The following is a 22004-nucleotide window of genomic DNA, read 5'->3' as shown; positions in this document are numbered from 1 at the left end:
TAATTTGTTAGTAAAATTTAAAAAATTGATTTCTACTCCATTTAGTCTTGGATCTTTAGTATTAACTAAGTCTATAATGGCTTTATATAAAATATATTTTTTTTGTAGGAAGAATTTTAAAAAATAATCTAACTTTTTTATTAAGTTTTTTAGAATATCTTATAAAGAGTATGTGTTGGAAGATGACAAATTTTGGAAGGTGAGAAGTGTCTTTGATCAAAAGACAAGAAATGTTGAAAGACAACAAAAACCGTTGATTGAAGATGACAAATGCTGGAAGACAAAGAATGTCTTCAATATCAGGGACATGAATTTCAAAAAACCAAAGGATCAATATATTCTTGTGTCATTCAAAAAGAATAGATAATCATTAAAAATAATATAATATTGAACATAAATGATTATTGTAATAAATAAGATGATTAGAGTCTCTTAAAATAAGACTAAAAATATAAAAGGCATTGACAAGAGTGAAGAAGGCTTCATTCTTGCCTCCATATATATTATCTAATTAGGAGCTACATAGTGACATTTTGTAAGACCTCTTATACATATCCAACTTATAAGACACATATCTAACTTACAAGACAAATTTTTTAAATGTGCACCACATACTCAGCTTGTACCAAAAGCTATCAACAAGTGTGACACGTGGCTTACTTATTGGCTAGATTTTTAACATACCAATCAATTACAAACACATACAAAATCAAATTTGCATCTTTGAAGCCTCTAAAATACTTTGCCACAAGATATTATTGAATCTGCTTATATTCATCTTCTACCTAATACTTCTTATTTGTATAAATATGTATGTTTGTAACATTATCATCTCTTCTAAGAATAATTTCTAAGAAATATAATAATTATATGTTGAAGAAGTTTAAGATGCAGCAAATTATACTTGTTTCGTATTTTGATTTTTATTTCCTACAAAGATAATTGACAAGTCCTTTTAGCCATCAATAATGTATCATATCAAGGCAAAAAGATCGCCATGATATTTTATTATTATTGAGACTTTCATAAATTTCTTCAATATAATATTTAAAACATTATCAATAAAAGTTTCTACCTCAAATAATATCATTAAACATTGAGAGTCTCTTCCGAAGTTGTGATATCAAATACGTTGAATTTTACTATCTATTTGAGAAAGAATATCTTATTTTTGAAGATCTTCATCTCTATTACATTGTCTTAAAGATTGTTAAAATTACACCATCTTGTTTGGTAATTCAACAAATAATAGCTCGAGTTAAAATTCCTAGTTGTTGTTTCTATATCTATTTATCACCACAAATATACAAAAATTAGAAACAAAAATAGAAGATAGAATGTAATCTTCCATAAACCTTGTTTCTTTATAACAAAAATTTACATTTTTTTATCTTGATTTTGATGGATTTTGTTGATGAAAACATAAAATTTCTTAATTGAATTTATAAGATTCTTAGTTGATTCTATATGCATTTATTTATATCATATTTTCACCAATGAATAAGATATTTTAATTTATTTTGGTATTGCCTTGAGTCTAAGACTTCTTTGACCTTATATTCTTAATTATTATCCACATCTATTATAAAAAATAGTATTTGTCTTCTTTTATTATATTTATTGTCTTATATGATACAAGTTGAATATATGGAATATGGAATAGATTTTTATAGACTTTGATATGTATGTTTGGTTAATAATTTGATTAATTTATTTATAAATAGCAAAATAATTAAATTTATTATAATCCAACTTATCATAAGAACAAATAGTCTTAATATTACAATAAAATAATTATACCTTATTGCAAATATAAAATTGATATTGTTTCTTATAATAGGCATGTACATTGATCTTTTATTGTTTTTGAACTTTTGTTAGTTGTGTCTTCATTGTTCCATGTCGCTTGATAAATAATTTGTCAAATCTTTTGGAATATAATAATAAAATTTTGAAAAATAAAAAATATTAAGTAGTAGATGATAATTATAATTAATAATACTTTTTGAGTAAATAAATATAATTTATTTTTATAAGTAAAAAATTTTAATAGAAAAAAATTATCCAATCATCTTATTAGTAATTAATAATATACCTCAAATATTACTCCAAAATTTAATTCACCCACTCTATTTGTCTATCAATTTGAGAATAGAAAATCAAAGATATTTTATATCTATTTTTAGAATCTTAAAAAGAATTCTCTAAAATCTTCATACAAATTGAATCTTCTTATCTAATATTATATCTTTTGGAAATTTAAGAAAGCAATAAATATTATCAAAAAAAACTTAGTTATTTTTTTTTACTTGTGATAAATTTTACACATGGTACAAAATATATCAAGTTGATAAAAAATCTAATATCACAAATATAAAATCATAAGAGTTTGAGATTAAAAGATCTGTGATAAAATCCATAAAAATAAAAGACCATGGTTTTTTTAGAATAAATAATAGTTGAAGAAGTTTGTAAGTTTGATAATGAAGAGTTTTTGATTTTAAAAAAATATCACATTATTGTATAAATTCTTTAATTGCCTTTCACATTTGAAGCCAATAAAAATCTTAAGATATTACTTCCAAAGTCTTATTATATTCAAAATATTGTGATATTGGAAAGTTCTCATAAACTTAAAGAATACATAATTATGCTTCATCTTTTAGAATATATAAGTAATCCTTAAAGTAAAATATATTAATCTTTAAATTCAAATTGAAAATATCATAAGACGTAAAAAAATCATTCTTAATATTATGTACATGAAGATCAAAAGACATGTTTGATTGAACTTACTTATGAAAAATTGAATCAACTATTAATGTTGATTTCATTGCTCAAAGATGAAATTGCTTTGGCTTCAAGGTGATTGTTCTTTGTTAATCAAAAATTATGTCATTTTTTTTTTAGTACAAGATAAGAACAAGTAGAAAAGATGTCTAACAAATCTTGTTGTTTTTTTAGTTGATAAATGATTTTGAAATCAAATCTTGATATAGCCATGTTCTAATAAGCTTAACAACAATTCAAAACATGTATTGACATAAAATACTTAAGGTTCTTATGATCTATATATACAATGACTAGACTAGAAGCATCTTTTAGATAATAAGGCCATTCATAAAATGAATCTATAATTGTAAAAAGATATATATTATAGATCTTATAGTTGATCTTAATTCCTAAATTTTTCTTTGAATAAAAAGCTATTGAGTGGAATTTATCATTTTCTCCTATTTGTGATAATATCCCATCTAAGATAAAGTCTATTACATTTTTTTCCATAAAAATGTCTTAAAAATATTTATGCAATATATGATTGGTATAAAAATAAATATTATCTTAAAAGCTCTAAATAATGCTTCAACTTCATTATTCCACTCAAGTTTGCATTTATATGTCAAACGTATAAGTTGAGATACAAATTGAGATTTTTATTTTTTTTAATTTTTTTATAATAATTCGATAATAATTGATAAATCTAAAAAAAAAAATTATAATCTTTTAACTTATAATAATTTGGAACTTTTTAGGATTAATCATAAGGCCATTATTTAAAATAATATATTCTAAGAAATAAACTTAAATAGTGTAAAATACACACTTTTCTATCTTAGCATAGAGACTAGCATTTTTGAATTTTTGTAATACATAAAAAAATATGAGGTTTATGTTCTTTTATATTCTTAAAGAAGATTAATTTTTTTTCTAAATAAAAGATAATAAAATCATCAAAAATTCACAAAAAATATTATTTATTAGATGTTGAAAAGTAACTGATGTATTTGTGAGTCCAAAAGATATGATATTATATTAAAAATATTCATATCTAGTTTAAAATATAGTCTTTTATTCATTTTTTTATTTTTATTTTTATTTTTTGATGTGGACTAAGTTGTATTCTCTTTGTATAAATCTTGATTCGATTGAGTTAGTCATGATAGTTTAAAATCAAAGATAAAAGATACCTATTCTTTATAAAGATTTTATTGAGTCCTTAATAGTCCATATACATCCATAAAGATCTATCTTTTTTTCTTTACAAATAAGATCAAAGCTCTTTCTAGAGATTAAAAATAAAGTATGAAATTTTTTGTGAAGTTCTAGTTAATGTGTTTCTTCAATGTAACCAACTTATTTTGTGATAAGCTATAGATTGGTCCAAATGGTAGTTGCCCTCCTTCTTGAAGATCAATTAAACAATCATAGAAATAATAATTTAAAAAAAAAAATTGTATTCTTCTAAAAAAAAGACTTCATTATCTTTATACTAGCTTGGAATGTCACTTAAAGTCTTTCTATAATTGAAAATGCATGTGGCATATATAGCAAAAGATGATCTTTCTTTTACAACATCCTTAAAAGCTCTTGCACATAGTAATGAAAGTTTGATTAAATTAGATTTATGGATTTTTGTTTGACTAACAAAATTCTAGATTAAACTATGCAAAAATTTAAGGTTATAAGAAATCCAATCTAATTGAGGATAATACCTTTTTAGCCATAATAATCCTAAAATAATTAGATTGGAAGAAGATCTAATTACATCAAATATTATTAAGCTATTATGATCTTTAGTTGCTACTTTTAAATAAATAATTTTATAGATAATATCTCTAAAGAACAAAAAACAATCATCTATGACTTCTACAAACAAAAAACAATCATCTATATGGTTTTTTTGTTTTTAAGCAAAGATATTTCTTATTTTTTAAGAAAACTTTTATGTACAAAACAAGCTAAGGCTCTTAAATCTAATAAGATACAAAATTTGTGATTTTCTAGTCCTAAAAAAACTTCTATTATAAAACAAGATCAAGGATCTATATAGAGAATAAGAATTTTTTTGAATATTACATAAGATTCCAACTACAAAGTTTCTATTCTATCTAAAGAAACTTGTTTTTCAAAACATTGTTTTCTGTAGTAACCATGCTCTTTATTTTGTGATTAGATTATTTTTTTAAACATTTTTGAATAGTGTATTTAGATTCTTCACAATAAAAGTACAAATCTTCTTAAAAAATTTGAATCTTTTCTTGTTCAATAAGAAGTTTAAAACATACTATATATATTAGCATTAGTTATGGCCTTAATAAATAAGCTTTTAAAAACTTAGAAGTTGTTGTTATGACTTGACTTGTACCTCTCCAATCAAACCTTTATTTTTGTCATCTTTAAAAAAAATAATCATTGCATATAATTGCTGAAGTAATAAATTAGTTTTAAAAATTTATTTTCAACATTATCAATAATTAATCTATGATTTTATCTTTTAATCCATATCAAAATTAATTGATAAAGAATTAATTATTTGAATCTATATCGTAAGCAAGGTTTTGAAATTTAATAATATATATAATAATTGAACATGATTTTTATTATAAAATAGAAGTTTAATTTTTTCTACTTTTTTATTGTTATTTTTAAATATAATAATAAATAATTTAAAAATATATTCAAATCATAAAAAAGTTTTGAATTCTTTTTCATTAAAGTTACAAATTAAGAGAAAGTACTCCTTGATAGAAGTGTACATATGAATCCAACATGAGTAAATCCATTAGGATTTTGAAAAGGATGCAATCTTAATTAGAACTTTATTTGTTGTAAAAATATTCAAAACTTCAATCTTGTTCCATCAAACTTTTTTAGGATACTTATTCTTGCCTTTCTTATATTTGTAATACTAAAGCTTCTTGGATTTAGTTGTAAATTTGATTTACTTGTTTTTTTCAATTGTACAACTTTTTGGCTTAGATTTTAAATTTTATTATTAACTTCTATTATAAGCATTGGAATACTACTTCTATGGTTGATGTTAAAAATATATGAGATTTCCACTTTAAGAGTATTGATAAGCTTATGAAGTTTTGCAATAATTATAAATCTATTTTTACTTTTGTTGACAATAGTATCCATAATTTTTTCTTGCATAGAAAATATAAAAAAATCTATAAGTCAAATTGAAGGAATGTAATCCATAATCTCTAATATTAAATAAAAAATTCTAAAAAAAAGATAACATATTTTTTTAAGAAAAAAAATCAATATTAAAAAATTTAAATATTAATTTAAAAGTAGATAATTTGTAACCTTCAAAATACAACAATAGAAGTGAGATAATCTACTCACTTCTAAAAGAAAACAAGAAAAATGAGTTAACCCTCTTATCAAACTATCAAGGACATAAATATCAAAGAACTAAAGAATCATTGTCTTCTTGTGTTATTAAAAAAAATAGATAATTATTCAAAAATAGTATAATATTAAATTAAAATTGCTATTACAAAAGATAAGAAGACTAGAGTCTCTTATAATAAAACTAAGAACATAAAAAGTATTGGCGAGAGTAAAAAATGCTTCATTTTTGTCTCAATATTTACTATTTAATTAGCAACTACATAGTGATATTTTATAAGAACTTTGACATGTGTCCAACTTATGAGACACATGTCTATTCACAAGATAAGTGTTTTTTATTTATGCCATATAATTAGCTTGTACCACAAGCTATCAATAAGTGCAACACGTGGCTAACTTGTTGGCCAAGTTTTTAACCTACTAATCAATTATAAATATGTCTAAAGTCAAATCTGTATCTCTAAAGCTTTAAAAAAACCTTACCACAAGATATCATCAAATCTACTTATAATTATCTTTTATCTAATACTTTTTATTTGGATAAATATGTATGTCCATGATACTTGATTAATAGATGATAAAGATTAAAAGACAATGTGTGCATTCATTCATCTACAAATTTAAGCAATCAACTTCATTTCATAGAATAATTATATAAATTTATTATTTTTTGTATAAAATTTATCCATTTTACCTCTTTTAGTTACTTAAATCATATTTTGTGCTACATTTCTTTCAATCTCTTATATCATTTTGTATAGTATTAGAATTTAGGTTAATATAAAAATTAGTAGGTAGATTGTGAATTATTTGTAGCAATCTTGGATGATGAATCTAAACATAAAGGAATTAAATTTCTAAAAGTATTAATATAATCACAAAAAATAATAATCTATGCATTAAAAACATATTAGATTTGGACATCACTACTACTAGTTTGATTCCAAAATCTTATTACTTAAAAGAAATAGAAAATTGTAGGTCATGGGCATTTTAAACAAAGAAAATTCTTATGAAGGATAATCTTTAAAATTTCTATATTAGTACACCAAACAACATCATCAGTGAATTAAAAAAACGTGGCAAACAAATTGCCTTGAATTCCATCAATAGCAATATAAAAGTGATATAACATCAAAGTTGCTATAATGCTATTAGAAACCATACAAGTAATGGATGTTCTCAAAATCTTGGTACAAATTCAATAGTATGGCTAAATAAATATCACTAATAAATAAATTCTTCACAATTTATGAAACAAGCAATATAGATGCATATCTAGCTAACACAAAGATAATAACAATTAGATAAAGAAAGTAGAGTTAAGATTATGGGAAAAAATAAGTTATATATTACATGTTAAAGAATCTCTTTATAGATTATAATATCATAAAGCAAGTTAATTCAAATAAGAGAAATTTGTCTTTTTACTCAAAAATGAAAATGAAACTTTTTAATAAAGAATTGAACAAGAAAAATAATGGATTCAAAAAAGAGCTAAAAGCTCTTGCTCTCATATAACAATAAGGTCCATGTTTCTTTTACAACCAAAGACCTATAAACCAAAGAGGGAGGAAACTGGCAATCACCATCAAAGAGGATTCAATTTCAGAAGTCAAAAGAGAAATTTTAAGTCCTTGACAATTTATCAAAATTTAAATCAAGATAACTATTAATATAATGACAGATCTAGTTTTTATTAAAAGCCGCACCAAAGACATATATCTGAAAACTTTAAAAGAACAAAATCACTTGGAATTGAGATTATGACATTTATCATTAAAATGAAGAACCCCAAAAAAAATCTACACAAAAATAAATAAATATTGTTGTTATAATATATGTTGGATTAGGCTTGTAGTTGTAAAAGGTAAATTTTTAATAAATTTCGAAAAAAACCGTAATTGATTCTTAATAATTCTATTCAAACTTTAATCAAATCCTAAAGAATCTTAAAGAAATTTTTGAAAAATCATTAGATGATTCATAAATTAATGAAAGAAATCTTAAAAAATATTAAAAGAAATTCCAAATAAATTCTTAAAAAAATATATTAAAGAAATCATAACTAAAATATAAAAAAAATCTTAAAAAATTCTCAAAGAAGTTATAAAAAAATCCTAAAGAAATTTTTAATAAAATTTTAAACACATCCTAATTAAATCCCACGTAAACCCTAACCAAATTCTAAATGAAAGATAATAATCTTATATGAATCACTGAATTGATTCACTTGGGTATTTAACATAAAAAAGACACTTATTGTGCTTTAGAATACAAGTTTTTTGACTTAGTAGTAGAATTTTTAGGAAGAATAGAAAAGAGATTACTATTAGCGGATATGCAACCTACGATAGAATTTATCAAGACAATTTTTTAAGATGAATAGGTTTTTTTTTTTTAAAAAAAAAAAAGCAAAAATAAAATATCTAATACTAGATGATTGTCCAAGAAGAATAATCTAGCTTGTTGGGGACTTTTAATTAAGATAAGAAGCTAAAAAAAATGATGGATTTAAATCAATTCAAATATATATATATAATAAGTTAGAAGAAGAGAAAAAATATGGAAGAGAAAGAGAAAAAAAGAGAAGAGAAGACGAGAAGGAAAGAAAAAGCAATGAGAAGAAGAAAAGAAGAAGGATGATAAGGGAGAGAGGTTGCAGCAGCCTCTCTGCCGATAGGAGTCTAGGCCGCCCCGAATCCCATCTCTTGTGTTTTTCTTTTTCTTTTTCTTATGCGAGTTTCGAGGTCCGAGCGCTCTAAAATTCATCTTGTCTAGGTTTTTTTGGGCGAGGCGTTCTGAGGCTCCGACTTTTAGAGAGTTCTCTTCCGATGTGTTTTTCCTACAAGTGTTTGGCTACGCGGAAGTGCCATATTTTTGTCACCTTCCTCCTTTTTTTGTTCCTGTTTTTCAATGTGGAGGGAGCCTGTACTGCATGGTGTTGTGCTGCTGGTCGGACAACTCGCTTGGTGGGCGACGTTGGAAAACGGACTGGATTCTCGGCAGTGTTGCTTTGTTGCTGCGTGGTTGCGGCTAGTGGATGCTTGAAAACGGTCACATTATTGATCGTGAGATGCGGCCCTGCTGGTCGTGCAGCGGTTGAGCTCAGTGAGCGCATCTATGCCTTCTGGTTTCTCTTGCATTTGCGTTTGCGGATTTTGGCGGTTGCAGTTGATCAGATCTTCTCAATTCAACGTGCTAGTTTCTGTGCAGCGTAGGCTCGAGTGCGGTCGGAGTCATGCATTCGATGCTGCCGAAGATCGATTGAGCCTTGATTTGCAGGACACAAAGAAGAGACGGGGGCGAACAAGTGAAGATCGCGTCGCACTTCGGAGAGTTGTTGAGCAGGTTCGAAGGTTGTTGACAACACAAGTTGCAAAAGCGTCAAATTTGACTAGCGGTACTTATCCCTTAGGCGATTGATGGTGCGGACGACGATTCGGTGCGATTCGGGATCTGGTACAGGTTGCGACTTCTGTGCGATGCCGGTAGTTGGAGTAGCGCATTGGCGTAGTGTTGGTATGGTTTCAACTTGTATGGTCTAGTGCGTGTTGGCGGTTCTGCGCGGTGGTAGAGGCTTGCGGTGGCGCTGGTTCGACCAAGATTTCAATCACCGACAACTTTTTTTTTTTTTTTTTTTTTTTTTTGTTTGTTTCCCTCGGAGTGATTGACTCTACGGAGGACTGTGGAGAGCTGGCTGTATTGTTCTAGTCTAGATTTGGTGCTGTAAGTGTAATGCGGCAATAGTTCAAGAGAGGCTTGTGAAATCAATTTTTATGTTGCGCTCATGTTAGTAAGAGCATGGTGATGGCCTGTTGGTGAAGGGCAAGTAAGATACGACAGAATCCTTGACTAGTAGCTCAATATCTGCACAAGCGCAGGAAAATCAAGATTTTTTTGAATTTTTCCGTAGACGGCTCATTCACTTAAGCGAAAAAGCCATTATCGACGTGGGAACACTAGACTCCAAAGTTACCTCCAGCTCCTCCGATCGCGCGGTGTGTTCAGTCAGAGGAGTTGTACCGGATGTGGTGGCGCAACGGCATGAAGTGGAGCTGTAGAATTCACTTTGAAGAGTGCAGTTCATGGTCATGTTATTGCTATTCGCACAATCAATAGAGTTAAATTGTATGTACTACAGCTCGGTGTCTGATTGGAGGGAGCCTGCACACTACAATGACAGCTCATCTAGCAATCAGGCAACCTGGTAGACGGTGTTGGAGCTGGCAGCAGGAAGCAGCGACGGCGATTCCCTTCACCCACATTTTGCTCAATAAGCATTCCAGGTTGGATTGGTTAGGCGGATGAATCACAATGGATCAACTATGATAGAATAATGATTAGACTAGGATTTAAACAATTCAGGGTTTAAACAATTTAGGATTTTTTAAGCTTTAAATAAAAACTAAAATTTCTAAGATTAATTCACTTGTTGTGATTTAGAATAAACTTCCAATTAGTATAGTAGAGGTTTATTTAGCTCACACCTTAATAAAATTTAAAATAAAATTTAACAACCTTAAGTAAATCCTAATAAAATCTAAATCAAAAATCTAAAACAAAAAATGTAAAAATAATAAATAAGAAGCAATAAATAAATATAAATTAACAAAAGAAATCACATACCTTCCTAGAATTAAGAAGTTGCAAGAAAACTCTAAGAAAGCTTTCTAATATTGCAATACCAGAAAGGAAATTGAAACCCTATATTTTTCACACATATCCATTTTAAAAATGGATGAACTTCTACTATAGATAAAATTCAATTTGAGAATGAAGACTAATATCTTAATAGAAGTATTAGAAGAATTATTCTATATAATACAGTAGAATATTATCTATTAAGTATTGATCTTATATTAAGAATTGTGACTCTGAGTGTAATTCTTGTATATACAATATATTGTGTAATATTGATCATATTAATACATATAATATTTCTAATAGAGTGACCCAAACTACTACATAGAGATGGCAATATCCAACTCCAGCTTTCTTTTCATTCCATTTGTTATAGAAGCTTATTAGTTTAAAACCATGTTTTTATTGAAACTTGCCTTTGACTTCTATACTCTTGTTGTTGCAATGCCAAGGATTAAAGAAATTATTCTTACTTGATTCTTTTAATTATCAATATTGCATTCTTTTACTAATTATATACTTAATATGTTAGATTGTTGTATTAAGTCTAATTGAATGTTTAGAAGACAAATCTCTGCTTGTGCAACAAACGTATGAATAAGATCATTTTTTGTAGAATAGAATGGAACATGATTATTCCATGATATTTATAGTAGACGGAATTAACAATTGCACGTTCTTCTATTTTTTTACTTTATTTGATTTATGCTCAGTAGGTGTGTGGTGCTTAAAGAATATACTTACAAAATAAGTCATGGAACCTTAGATGTTCTTTTGCGACAATCAAGGTGGAGGTAGATCCTTCTTCAATAAATGTGATAAGAGTGTATATTCATGTGTGGTTTTTTGAAAGCAACAACAAATAATGATTATCAATTTAAAATAATATTTATTTTAAAAAATATTATCTTATTATTTAATTAATTTTTTTAAAATATAAAAATAATTATAATAATTTCTTATGATTTTTTTTATATTTGTGTTATCAATACTTCTAATTTATATACTAAACAAATTAGATTAAAATTCTAATGTTTTATTTACTTTAAAAATATATATATTTCTATTTTAATTCAATGTTATTTGTTAAAGATACTTCTTTAAAGTATTGAAAGAAACTTTGATAATTTAAAATTTAGTGTTAGTTAAAAAAATATATACTATAATAAAAATAAATTATTCTAGTAATTGATATCTTTTTTATTTTTTTTATGAATTACTATATATAATTTTTTATATATATAAATATGAATATATATATATATATATATATATATATATAATCTAAATCCCTATTAAAAGTATACAATTAAATCCAATGCTATAAGAAACCAAAAGAAAAATACAATTGATTTTATGGATTGCATGATTAAAACATCAATATTGGATTTAAGATCCATGAGCCAATCAAATTTTAAAAAAAGAATGAAGATGAAAATTAAAGAATTATAAAATATTTATCATTTTTGGACAAATCATATACTTTACTAAGACAATTGTAGTTTATTTGTGTAGTAACTTTGATTCAATATTTTTGCAATTTTTGTTTTGTTTTTTTTTCTTTGTTTTTTGTTTTTCTTGGCTTTTTAAACTTAATAATTAGTAAAATGATTTTTTTTATTTCCAAAATTAAATTAATTTTTTTATTTTTAAAATAATCAAAATTTAAGCATGCCAAAATATTTTAAAATAATTTTAGAATTTGTTCTAAAACCCTAAGTTATTATTGGAGTTATTGATGATGTTAAACAAAAATGGAGATTTTTTTAGTTCTTCAAATCTATATATTTTTGTTCCTATTTTTAATTTTATTTATTTTTATAAAACTGTGAGCCCCAAATTCACCACTCATTAAATTGATGCCACACAATAGGTTCAAAGGGTGGAATGAAAGGACTCTCAATTGTTAAATTATTGACTTAACTTAAATGTAGATATTTTTAATTCAATTCAAATTAATGCCTTCCAAGCAATGATTATCGACATTAAATTAAAATGTTAAAAGAAATTTACTATATAAACATAGTAAAAGAAAAATTAACTAAGTTGTTACTATTAATTGATAATAAGAATAAAAAATTAAGTTTGAATTAAAAAATAAAGTTAAAAGTTAAAATTTAAAGTTTAAGTTAAAATTTAAAATTATAAGGATTAAGTTAAAAAGTAAAAATTAAAAATTAAGTTTAAAAGTTAAAGTTGAAAGTTAAAGTGAGAATATTAAAGAATGAAAGTTAAAACTTAAAATTTATTAGCCAAAAGGTAAAATGTGGAGATTACAATTCATTGTGAAGGTAATAATAAAAATAAAATAAGAGAGATGAAAGCAAAGGTACCTTAACAACATGCAACCCTCATAGTAATGACTAACAACCTCTAAATTTTTGAGTGTCAACCCTCATAGTAATGACTAACAACCTCTAAATTATTAAATTAAATAAGTTGATATTATAATTTTCTAACTCTTATCTCTTTAATCCTAATTAACCTAATTCAAGGAATTAGGCTATAATTTATACCATTAAGGGTTGTAATCCTAAAAATTCTATAAAATTAAATTTAACTTATATAAATCCTAATCTAATATGCTCAATTATCATAAAATAGGAAAATAACAAAAATTTAAATTTTAGAGTATAATTGAGAGCTCACAAAAATATAGATCAAATTTTCTATTTTTTTGTTGGAAAGTTACAACAAACTATAAAAATAAAATAAAATAAAATAAAATAAAAATCCAAATATATAAAAAATTAAGTTATACTTATATATATATATATATATATATATTTATTGAATGATCAAGAACTCTTAAATTACCAAATATTGTAGAAAAAAATAACCATGATTCTAATTAACTGAAATAAGTTCTTGTGTTCTTTCACAAATCCAATTCAACATATTTAATCTATCAATACTTCCTTTCCCCTCTTAAACTATACAAAAGGCAAAAATGTAGAAACTGTAAAATTATTTGAAACATATATTCTTTGTTATTTTGAAAAAGGTAATTCATACAACAACTATGCACATTAAAAAATAGAAAATATTTTTTAGAGCATATATAAACATATACATATGAATATATATACATATATATAGGTGCATACTGAATTGATGATATAAACCATCTTATTTTTTAAGTCATAAATAACTTATAAAGTGTTATGTCCAAAAATAAATTCAAAGTATTGGCTTAAATTTGAATCGTGTCCCTAGATCCACCAGATTATAAAAAAGATGAATTTTGAATCATTGTGATAAAATTTGGCACAAAGTTCCTTGCAAAGATTGCATTTTTTTTGCATTATATATATATATATATATATATATATATATTTTATGTACATATACATATATGTTATGTATAAAATGTAATAAAGGATATGAAACTTTAATGCATCATAAATGTATTTATAACACTTCTTTTAAACTATTAATTGTCTTGACTTAAGTGGTCATTGCAAACAACCTAATCCGTTCATTGTAAATCGTACTGATGAACAAAATAATACATTCATTCGTCTACATTTCATTCATCCACCCATCTCCGGTCAATGAAAACTGGACACCAAGACTTGACCTGTGTGGAATGGCCGGATCAGCAGTGAGCCACGTCATCACAATGCCGGAGCCATATTTGCTTACGTAGCAAATATCTGACGTGGCTCACGAATGGTGTCCACGTCAGATTGAGCAGCAAATCTTCACTACACGAGGGGCAATGGCGAGGACACGCGTCCGACCTAACCAGAAACGAAGATGGTGACGGATGATTTTTTAATTCATTCATCTCTCGCCATCAATCCATCCACAGATGTCGACGTCAGCTCAACTGGACGTGGCGGGCGTGGAGTTCTGCACCAGAATAGGGCCCTTCTTTCTCTCGCTCTCTGCCTTAAAGCCAGGTCTCGAGCTTGTGGCCATCGTTGAGGTCGTTTCCCGAGGTCACCGATTGCGTCTCCGGTGTCTCGGACGGGAACCGTCGCTGCTGATGCTGCCACCGCCAAATTCAACGTGGCATATTCACTTGCTCACGGCGGAGCGCAGTTTTTGCAGCTTTTTTTTTCGTTTTCTTTTTCGTTAGGGTTTCGCGATTTGCATGGCAGGGGCGTTGCACATCCACCTCGGGAGGCTGGTTCTCTCGTCGTTGCCTGATGCTTGTCATCTGAGTAATCGCAGTGAGGCGTTGGTTCAACAAGCTGCGTCTGAGAGGGGAGAGAGAGTTTGGTGGTGTGCGAGGGGTGCGAGTGCCGCGGCGGCGGAGTGTCGGTCAATTCGGGGCGTGTGTCAGGAGCGCTTGATCGGGGTTTAGGGGGTTTTTCGGGGGGCTGGTTGCGCTGTTGCGTAGCGCGTAAGCATGTGATAAGTCGGTGAGTAGACTTTGGAGGTTTGACTGGTATCTCACTTGAGTTTATTTTGTGTCGAGTGACGAGTTTGGAGTTGACGTTCTGAGTGTCCTCTGGTCGGGTCCAAATCAGGATTGCTTCATTCGGGGCCTTGTTGCGTGTCTGTTATAGAATTTCCTTCTTGGCTAGATGTGAGGAGGTGGAGGCTCGACTTGCTAAGTATGGATTGTGGTTTTATATTCTTTTCAGTATATTTGTATTTACGCATACATGTGGTGGTTGTGTGATATGTTTACTTCGTCGTGTTGTATTGTAGGTTATGTTACTCTATAAATTATCCTGAATATCTTTTAGATTTGGGGGTTCATTACTTCTTAGTACCAGTTTTCAGTTCAAATTCTTTTGTAGTGGTATAAATTGTACTCCTGTCTAAAATAATTCAAATGATGTGTAATTTTTATTATAATTCATTAAGGCTTGGAGTATATGTTTTGGAATAAGTAGTGGGATGATTATCGGAGCTAGAGTGAGATTCGAATATGCGTTGGGAGATAGATTACTCTGTGCCCTTGTCCACTCACAGTTGCTGCTGTATGATGCTTTTGCAGGTTCATCTGTAAGCTGCAGGCATGCGTATCCTGCCTGTTTTTAAATTGGACCAAATTCTTCGATCCTCTCGCTCACGCGATCGGGGGCGATCAGGTTTCGACGATGTTGCTGGTGCATTCTTGAGGTCGTTCTGGTCGGTGAACTATCGTAAAAAGTTACCTGATTCAAATGGGCGAGCTTATTCTTTAGTTTCAGATGCTTATGCTGGCTGTGCGCAAGCACAAGCATGGGTGACCTTCTCGGTGTCGAGGCGGAAAATTTTCGGAACAGTTGCAGGGACAAATCCTTCACAAGTCATGCGTCAAGAGGGTTCTTGGTCTATGTTTCAGGCTTGGAAATTGTGGCGTTCGAACATTCTGTACCGAGGGTCTCGAGAGTCCTCGTATCGAGAATGCCACCCTAGTATCTATTGGAGACCAGCGATTTTTGTCAGTTTGGCTGACAGAAAAGGTCAGGTATATCTGGTTACTACCTACTTTGCAGGTTGCAACTTTCATATCTCTCGCATCATCTTCTTTTCAGTGGTGTTCGTCTGTTACGTTATGGTTTCTGCGTTGTATTTGAGCTGGCATGTACAATTTCTTACCAGATTCATACTCAAAATTGATTATTTAGGTTCAAGCCCACTTTAGTTGCAAACGTTAAGTCGAATGACTCGCTCGGTTAAAACGTATTTTTTATTCATTTGGTTTCAGGTATTTTTACAATCTTTAGCCTTGTTTGTGGCGGGGGCTTGGTACCAGCAGTACAAGGCACCCTCCGCGGCTGAGCAGCTTCATGGTAATTGGGAGTTGACCAGTCAGACTCACGATTCAAGCATTGTTTCAGTGATCAAAGAGGTATGTGAATAAAGTGTTATTCGAGTCAATTGATGTTGACGCACAAACGAAACTGGACCTGGAAGTAAACACATATGTTTGTGGTGTAATGTCGTGATTTAAAGCAGACAAACTGACATCTGCTTTTGTCGGTTCTGGCTGGCCTTTGGTTTGAAAGACAGTCGAAGCAGTATTGCTGTGGTGCAGGGTAGTATTTTTGGTTGCACTCTTCACTCCGGCTCTTCTTGTTGGGGCCTTTGTCTCCGATGCCGACGGTCCACTACGAAGATTTTGGTTGCATATTTTGTTGCGGTCTCTGGAGGCTGCAGGTAATGTCTTCATATATCGACTTTTTTGCCGAAGCTCCATTGTTACATCGAGTCTATCTTCAAATTGTCGGTATTCTGTGAGTGGGAGAGGTGATTTCTTTTCTTGTAATTTGAAATGTTTCCCGTGTGTGAGGCAACTGTCTTGACTTCTTTTTTTAAAAATAGTCTCCTCGATATATCTTGGACTTTTCCTTTGATAAGTGCATTGAATGTTGTTATGCTAAACTATTCAGGCCCTGCATTTATAAAGTGGGGACAGTGGGCTTCGACACGGCCTGACATTTTTCCGGCTGACATTTGCGATGAGCTGTCTAGGCTTCATATGCAGGTTTTTGAAATTCATACTTGGATTTTATAACCAATACGAGTTCATTTATTCTTCTTTCTTACACTAAATGAACTTTTTTATTTTTATTTTCTATAATTATATCTTTTATGTGTATTGAAGTTGCTTTCGTATCTCTGGTTGTTTTTGCAGGCTCCTAAACACACCTTTGCTGAAACTAAGAAAATTTTGCTGAAAGCTTTCAGAGTTCCGATTGAAGCATTGTTTGAAGAATTCGAAGAGGAGCCTGTAGCATCCGGCAGCATTGCTCAGGTGTGCGTTGTAGCGTAGACATTACTTAAACTTGTAGCAGTGTCGAAGGGTTTTGCAGTTGTAATTGTTGATCACGATATTTGGGACATCATGCGATAAGCTACACGATCTTTTTTCGTGCTAATATATGTGTGATTGTGGTCTTCACAGATCTACCGAGCCATATTAAGGAAACCTCTAGGCAATGGTCCTCCGTTAGTTGTTGCTGTGAAGGCAAATCATTCTATACCATAAACCTCATGATGACCTTAAAGACTAGTAATGAGATTAGAATGGACTACTTGCACTTTTTTCGACAATGAACGCACTTCTCTTTCCCCTTTCAAACCCTGATTCCTTCCATGCTAAATCTAATCCCGATGGTCCAATTATACGCGATTTGTGGGTAATGTGACTCAGGTCCGGCATCCAAAGGTGCACGAACTAATGCAGAAAGATTTTGTTATCATCAGACATTTAGCCGCTTTATCTACAGTACTACCAGGTCTTAAGCATTTGCAATTGGATAAGACTGTGCAGCACTTTGCTGCTTTCATGACCAAACAGGTTTGTAGCCACGTCTTTCTCATTAAATCACATGCACAATATCTTTTGTCAACTTTAAAGTGATTCTCAAGTATATCCCATTCTGGCATGTGCTGTAGATGTGGGATGCTACCTTTCCTGCCTTATAATAATGTTTTAAGACCATTGCTCAACTCAACGGGACTAGAAGTGTCCAATATTGAATTTACTCGTTTAACTTTTTATATTACTGGTGGTTGACATTTACATAACCATTTGTTGTGAATAGGTTGATTTAACCTTGGAAGCTGCTCACCTTCAGAGATTTATTTATAATTTTAGAAAGTCGAAGGATGTTTCTTTTCCGACACCTATATATCCTTTGGTTCATCCCACAGTTTTGGTAGAGGTTAGTTTGGCTTTACTGCTCAAATTTGTTTGCAACTTTTGTCAGCGTCCTGTTTTTCATGACTGTCGAGACTCTTGTTCTGTTGTTTTCTGTGTAATTTTGAGCGTTTTTTTTTTTTTTTTTTTTTTTTTTTTTTTTTTTTTTTAATCTGTTTTTGCAATTCGTTCTTTCAGACTTATGAAGAAGGGCTTTCAGTAGCAAAGTATGTGAACTCAGGCCCTCTAACCAAGATACACTCACGGCTTGCATACATTGGCAGCAGTTGTCTCTTGAAAATGATGCTAGTGAGTTCTTATGATGAGGCTTTTTATGTTCGTCATTGTAATATGTACCAATCTTCTTTCTTTTTCCTTTTTTTTTTCAATAATTATATTCATTTGTTTTACTCAGCGCTATAATGTTACGCGGTGCGATGACTGATGTCTGTCTTGATGCTGTTAGGCACATATTTAAACCTTTTTATTCATCTAATGTTTGGGGGACTTTGTCTAGGGCGGTGATTGTATGAGTGAGTACTTTGTTTGCACGAGGTCTTACATATTTCTTCTTGACTTTACAGCAAGACAATTTCATTCATGGAGATCTGCATCCAGGAAATATATTTGTGCGTTTTGTTAATAATATTCCCAAGGTTGTTCTACTGGATGTGGGCATGACAGCAGAATTGAATGCTCACAGTCGTGCGGTGATGCTAGGTCTTTTCAAGGTAAGTTGTATTGAGCAGGTCTCAAACAATTTCTCACCTCGGCATTTTTACAACTATTATTTTAAATGAGTGGACTTCAGAACAATGCGTCTGACCTTTTCCCTCGATGTGATACCAGTCTCAGTTTATGGCTTTGTTCTTGGTAATTGGTACATGTTTTCGTTTTTCTTTTATTTACAATTTACAGTGCAAGTGCTGTAGCACGTTCGATAACTGACTGCCATGTATTATAGGCTATTGCGGCTAAAAACGGACGTGATGTTGCCCATTATACATTGCAATTTTCGGAGGACCAAACTTGTCCTGATCCAGAAGTGAGTTCTACTGTTTTCTTTTTCCTTTTTTCATTGTGTAGTGTACGATGGCATGCGAAATCACCAAAATTTTCCTGTATGTACACTGTTTTGCATGTTGAAACTAGACCTGAAGTTGTTTTTTCGTATTGCATTCAGGCCTTCAAGAAAGCTGTAGACGATAAATTTAATGAATACTTATCCATTCGGGGAACAGCAAAGAACACGGGCGAATGCATGACTGAATTATTTGACCAAGTTCGCCAACATCGTGTGAACATGGATGGCGATGTATGCACTGTTATGGTTACCACTCTGATTCTGGAGGTAATCTTTGTTGCTTTCTTCCTTATCTTTGTTTGCCGTTCTTCTGTATTCGATGCCCTAATCTTGTTTTCGGTTTCTTATCTTAATCGACATTCACCGCCTGAATGTCATTTCCTGATCAAGTAAATCATGTAGGGAGACGAAATCTGGCTTCTGATGTTGCTGGCAACTTTTTGATGCAGGGTTGGCAGAGGAAACTAGATCCGGATCTTGATTTATTTAAGATGATGGGGGAGTTGTTGTCGGAAGCTGAGGATGCAGTTCCTTTTTACTATACCATTAGTGCTATTGCAGCTCCATGATCGGCCATATTTTGGTGACACGGCTCTAATCTATCTTTCTTCTACCCGTAATGATGTGTCATATGATTTGATATGAATTCTGGGCCAACGTGGTCCCCTGATTTGAATGTGTGGTTGTCGTTTATCATTACCACTTTATGTTTACTTAGTTTTATAAAAATAAATTATTAGAATCGTGAAACACAATAACACTTGAAATTTAAACTATAGAGGAACATTTCAAAGCATTTCGAACGAGAACATTAAAATTAAAAATATACTCAACATAATTATTTGCAACATACATTACAAACTTTTAACTAATTATTGCGACTCTTATAACATTTTTTATTACTCAAGTTCGTTTCTGTTAATATAAGTTAGCTATTCGTTCATAAAGTTGGGTAAGCATAAAAAAATGATTAGAAAATTTTGTTATATCACTATATTATACATTGTGCAATCTGACAAATCATTCCTTAAAATATATCACTAATATTACAATAATGTATGAACTTCAATTCTAATATGCATTTGATTGTTATTTTGTACCTTGTGTTGCGTCTTGATGACTGTCAAGTTTGCAGCATTTACTCTTTTTATGAGCTTCGCAATGGATTATTGACAGTCTCACAATTGTTTTTTTTACTTAAGTCAATGTAGCCACATATTTTATGATGTCTCAATATCTGAGTAGCAATTTTTCATTTCATGTATAAAGATTGAAACTTGTGTCTGTTATCTTCACTCATTTTTTATGTACAAGCATTACTTGGTTAACAATTAGTTATTCTGTGTTAACACTCTCTGCATCATTATTAACATCACAAACAGAAAGTATTTTTGTGTTACATTATATGCATACAATTGAAGAAATAACTCAAAACAAAATATAAAAATAATAATATTATTATTAAGAGATAATAATATAATAGGTTGTTATGTGGAGAAGGATATAAATTCTTAATGAACTAAATATTCGCTGCCTGAAATATATATTTTTTTTAAATACATAAGGAAGGAAATTCATTTAAACTTTGAAGATTTTATATTTTACAATTTTGTTTCCAGATATGAAGACTTTTACAGGCAGACAATTGGAAATGGTTAACAATGAAAAAGATAATAAAGATTTTAATAATTAACATGTCAATAGAAAAATGCTTTTAAAACTAATTTTAGGAGACTACATTTTGCTTAAATTTTCATTGATTAAAAGATGAATATAAGTAGGTTATTCTAATGCAAGACATTTATCTTTAAATTAAGTCCTTTTGATATAGGATAATTCACTTAATTTAGGATGGCAACATGCAATTATTGGGCTTTAAATGTAAGGCTCTCTATCTTGTGTAACTATAGCATGCACAAGATTTGAAGTTTTCTTTTATATCCTTCTATTAGTATTATTCATTAGAAATTTTGTGTCCTATACTACTAAATATGGAACAACTAAAACAATATCTTATGTTAAAGGGCAAAGATGTAAGAAATATACTTTATTAATTAAGAATATTTAGCCAATAATTAAAAATATTATATATATTCATGACAAATAAGCCAACACCTAAACTTCTTTTCTTTTCTTTTCTTTTTGAAACAAATGTACAAAGTATTTAATGAATCCAATTCTTTTAATATTCAATGCAAAATACAATTTTAATATGTATTTTGATTGATGGAATTTAAGAGTCTATACTTGTTATATTAAAATAAATTTAAATATAAAAACTATATACATAATATACATTTTTAAAACTTTAAGTCTTTTTATGTATAAAAGTATGAAATAAGTAAAAAAAAAAAAACAAAAAACAAACAAACAAACATACAAACAATTAAACAAGCAAACAAATCTTTGAATAATATATATATATATATATATATATATAGATATATATATATATCTTTGTGTGTGTCTCTGTGTGTACTCATGTATAATGTTTTTAGCATTATTATAATATAAATATATCCACCTAAATATTAATAAAGGAAT

The 22004-nt window shown here is 29.4% G+C and overlaps 2 protein-coding genes across 5 annotated transcripts; both read left to right on the top strand.

Annotated features, from left to right (window-relative positions):
• Window positions 1-8894: 8894 nt before the first annotated feature.
• Window positions 8895-10627, top strand: LOC112278334 (uncharacterized). Of its 2 annotated transcripts, none has more exons than XM_073531914.2 (2): window positions 8895-9255; window positions 9366-10627. In XM_073531914.2, the coding sequence occupies exons 1-2, from the start codon at window positions 8979-8981 to the stop codon at window positions 9413-9415; spliced, it is 327 nt and encodes a 108-aa protein (XP_073388015.1). In that variant the 5' UTR covers window positions 8895-8978; the 3' UTR covers window positions 9416-10627. The 2 variants fall into 2 exon arrangements, with proteins under 2 accessions (XP_073388015.1, XP_073388016.1); XM_073531915.2 differs by having other exon boundaries at window positions 9361-10627.
• Window positions 10628-15018: 4391 nt separating this feature from the next.
• Window positions 15019-20080, top strand: LOC112278391 (uncharacterized). Of its 3 annotated transcripts, none has more exons than XM_024511798.2 (14): window positions 15019-15158; window positions 15743-16198; window positions 16439-16582; window positions 16740-16890; window positions 17124-17218; window positions 17369-17488; window positions 17639-17701; window positions 17888-18034; window positions 18282-18401; window positions 18575-18685; window positions 18961-19107; window positions 19341-19421; window positions 19560-19727; window positions 19910-20080. In XM_024511798.2, the coding sequence occupies exons 2-14, from the start codon at window positions 15764-15766 to the stop codon at window positions 20027-20029; spliced, it is 1902 nt and encodes a 633-aa protein (XP_024367566.1). In that variant the 5' UTR covers window positions 15019-15158; window positions 15743-15763; the 3' UTR covers window positions 20030-20080. The 3 variants fall into 3 exon arrangements, with proteins under 3 accessions (XP_024367566.1, XP_024367568.1, XP_024367567.1); XM_024511799.3 differs by having other exon boundaries at window positions 15130-15353; XM_024511800.2 differs by lacking the exon at window positions 18575-18685.
• Window positions 20081-22004: the final 1924 nt, after the last annotated feature.

Source organism: Physcomitrium patens, chromosome 25, assembly GCF_059467195.1.
Source record: "Physcomitrium patens ecotype Gransden chromosome 25, ASM5946719v1, whole genome shotgun sequence".
NCBI lineage: Eukaryota > Viridiplantae > Streptophyta > Bryopsida > Funariales > Funariaceae > Physcomitrium > Physcomitrium patens.
Note: the sequence above shows the minus strand (reverse complement) of the source record. Positions and strands in the feature narration are given on the sequence as shown.

Bases quoted from the DNA above. Each gene is read 5' to 3' on its own strand.
- LOC112278391 (XM_024511798.2), top strand. From the start codon at position 15,764: ATGCGTATCCTGCCTGTTTTTAAATTGGACCAAATTCTTCGATCCTCT. The intron at 18,402-18,574 runs GTTAGTTTGGCT...TCGTTCTTTCAG, and splicing joins ATCCCACAGTTTTGGTAGAG to ACTTATGAAGAAGGGCTTTC. The intron at 19,422-19,559 runs GTGAGTTCTACT...TATTGCATTCAG, and splicing joins AAACTTGTCCTGATCCAGAA to GCCTTCAAGAAAGCTGTAGA.
- LOC112278334 (XM_073531914.2), top strand. From the start codon at position 8,979: ATGTGTTTTTCCTACAAGTGTTTGGCTACGCGGAAGTGCCATATTTTT. The intron at 9,256-9,365 runs GTGAGCGCATCT...TGTGCAGCGTAG, and splicing joins TCGTGCAGCGGTTGAGCTCA to GCTCGAGTGCGGTCGGAGTC.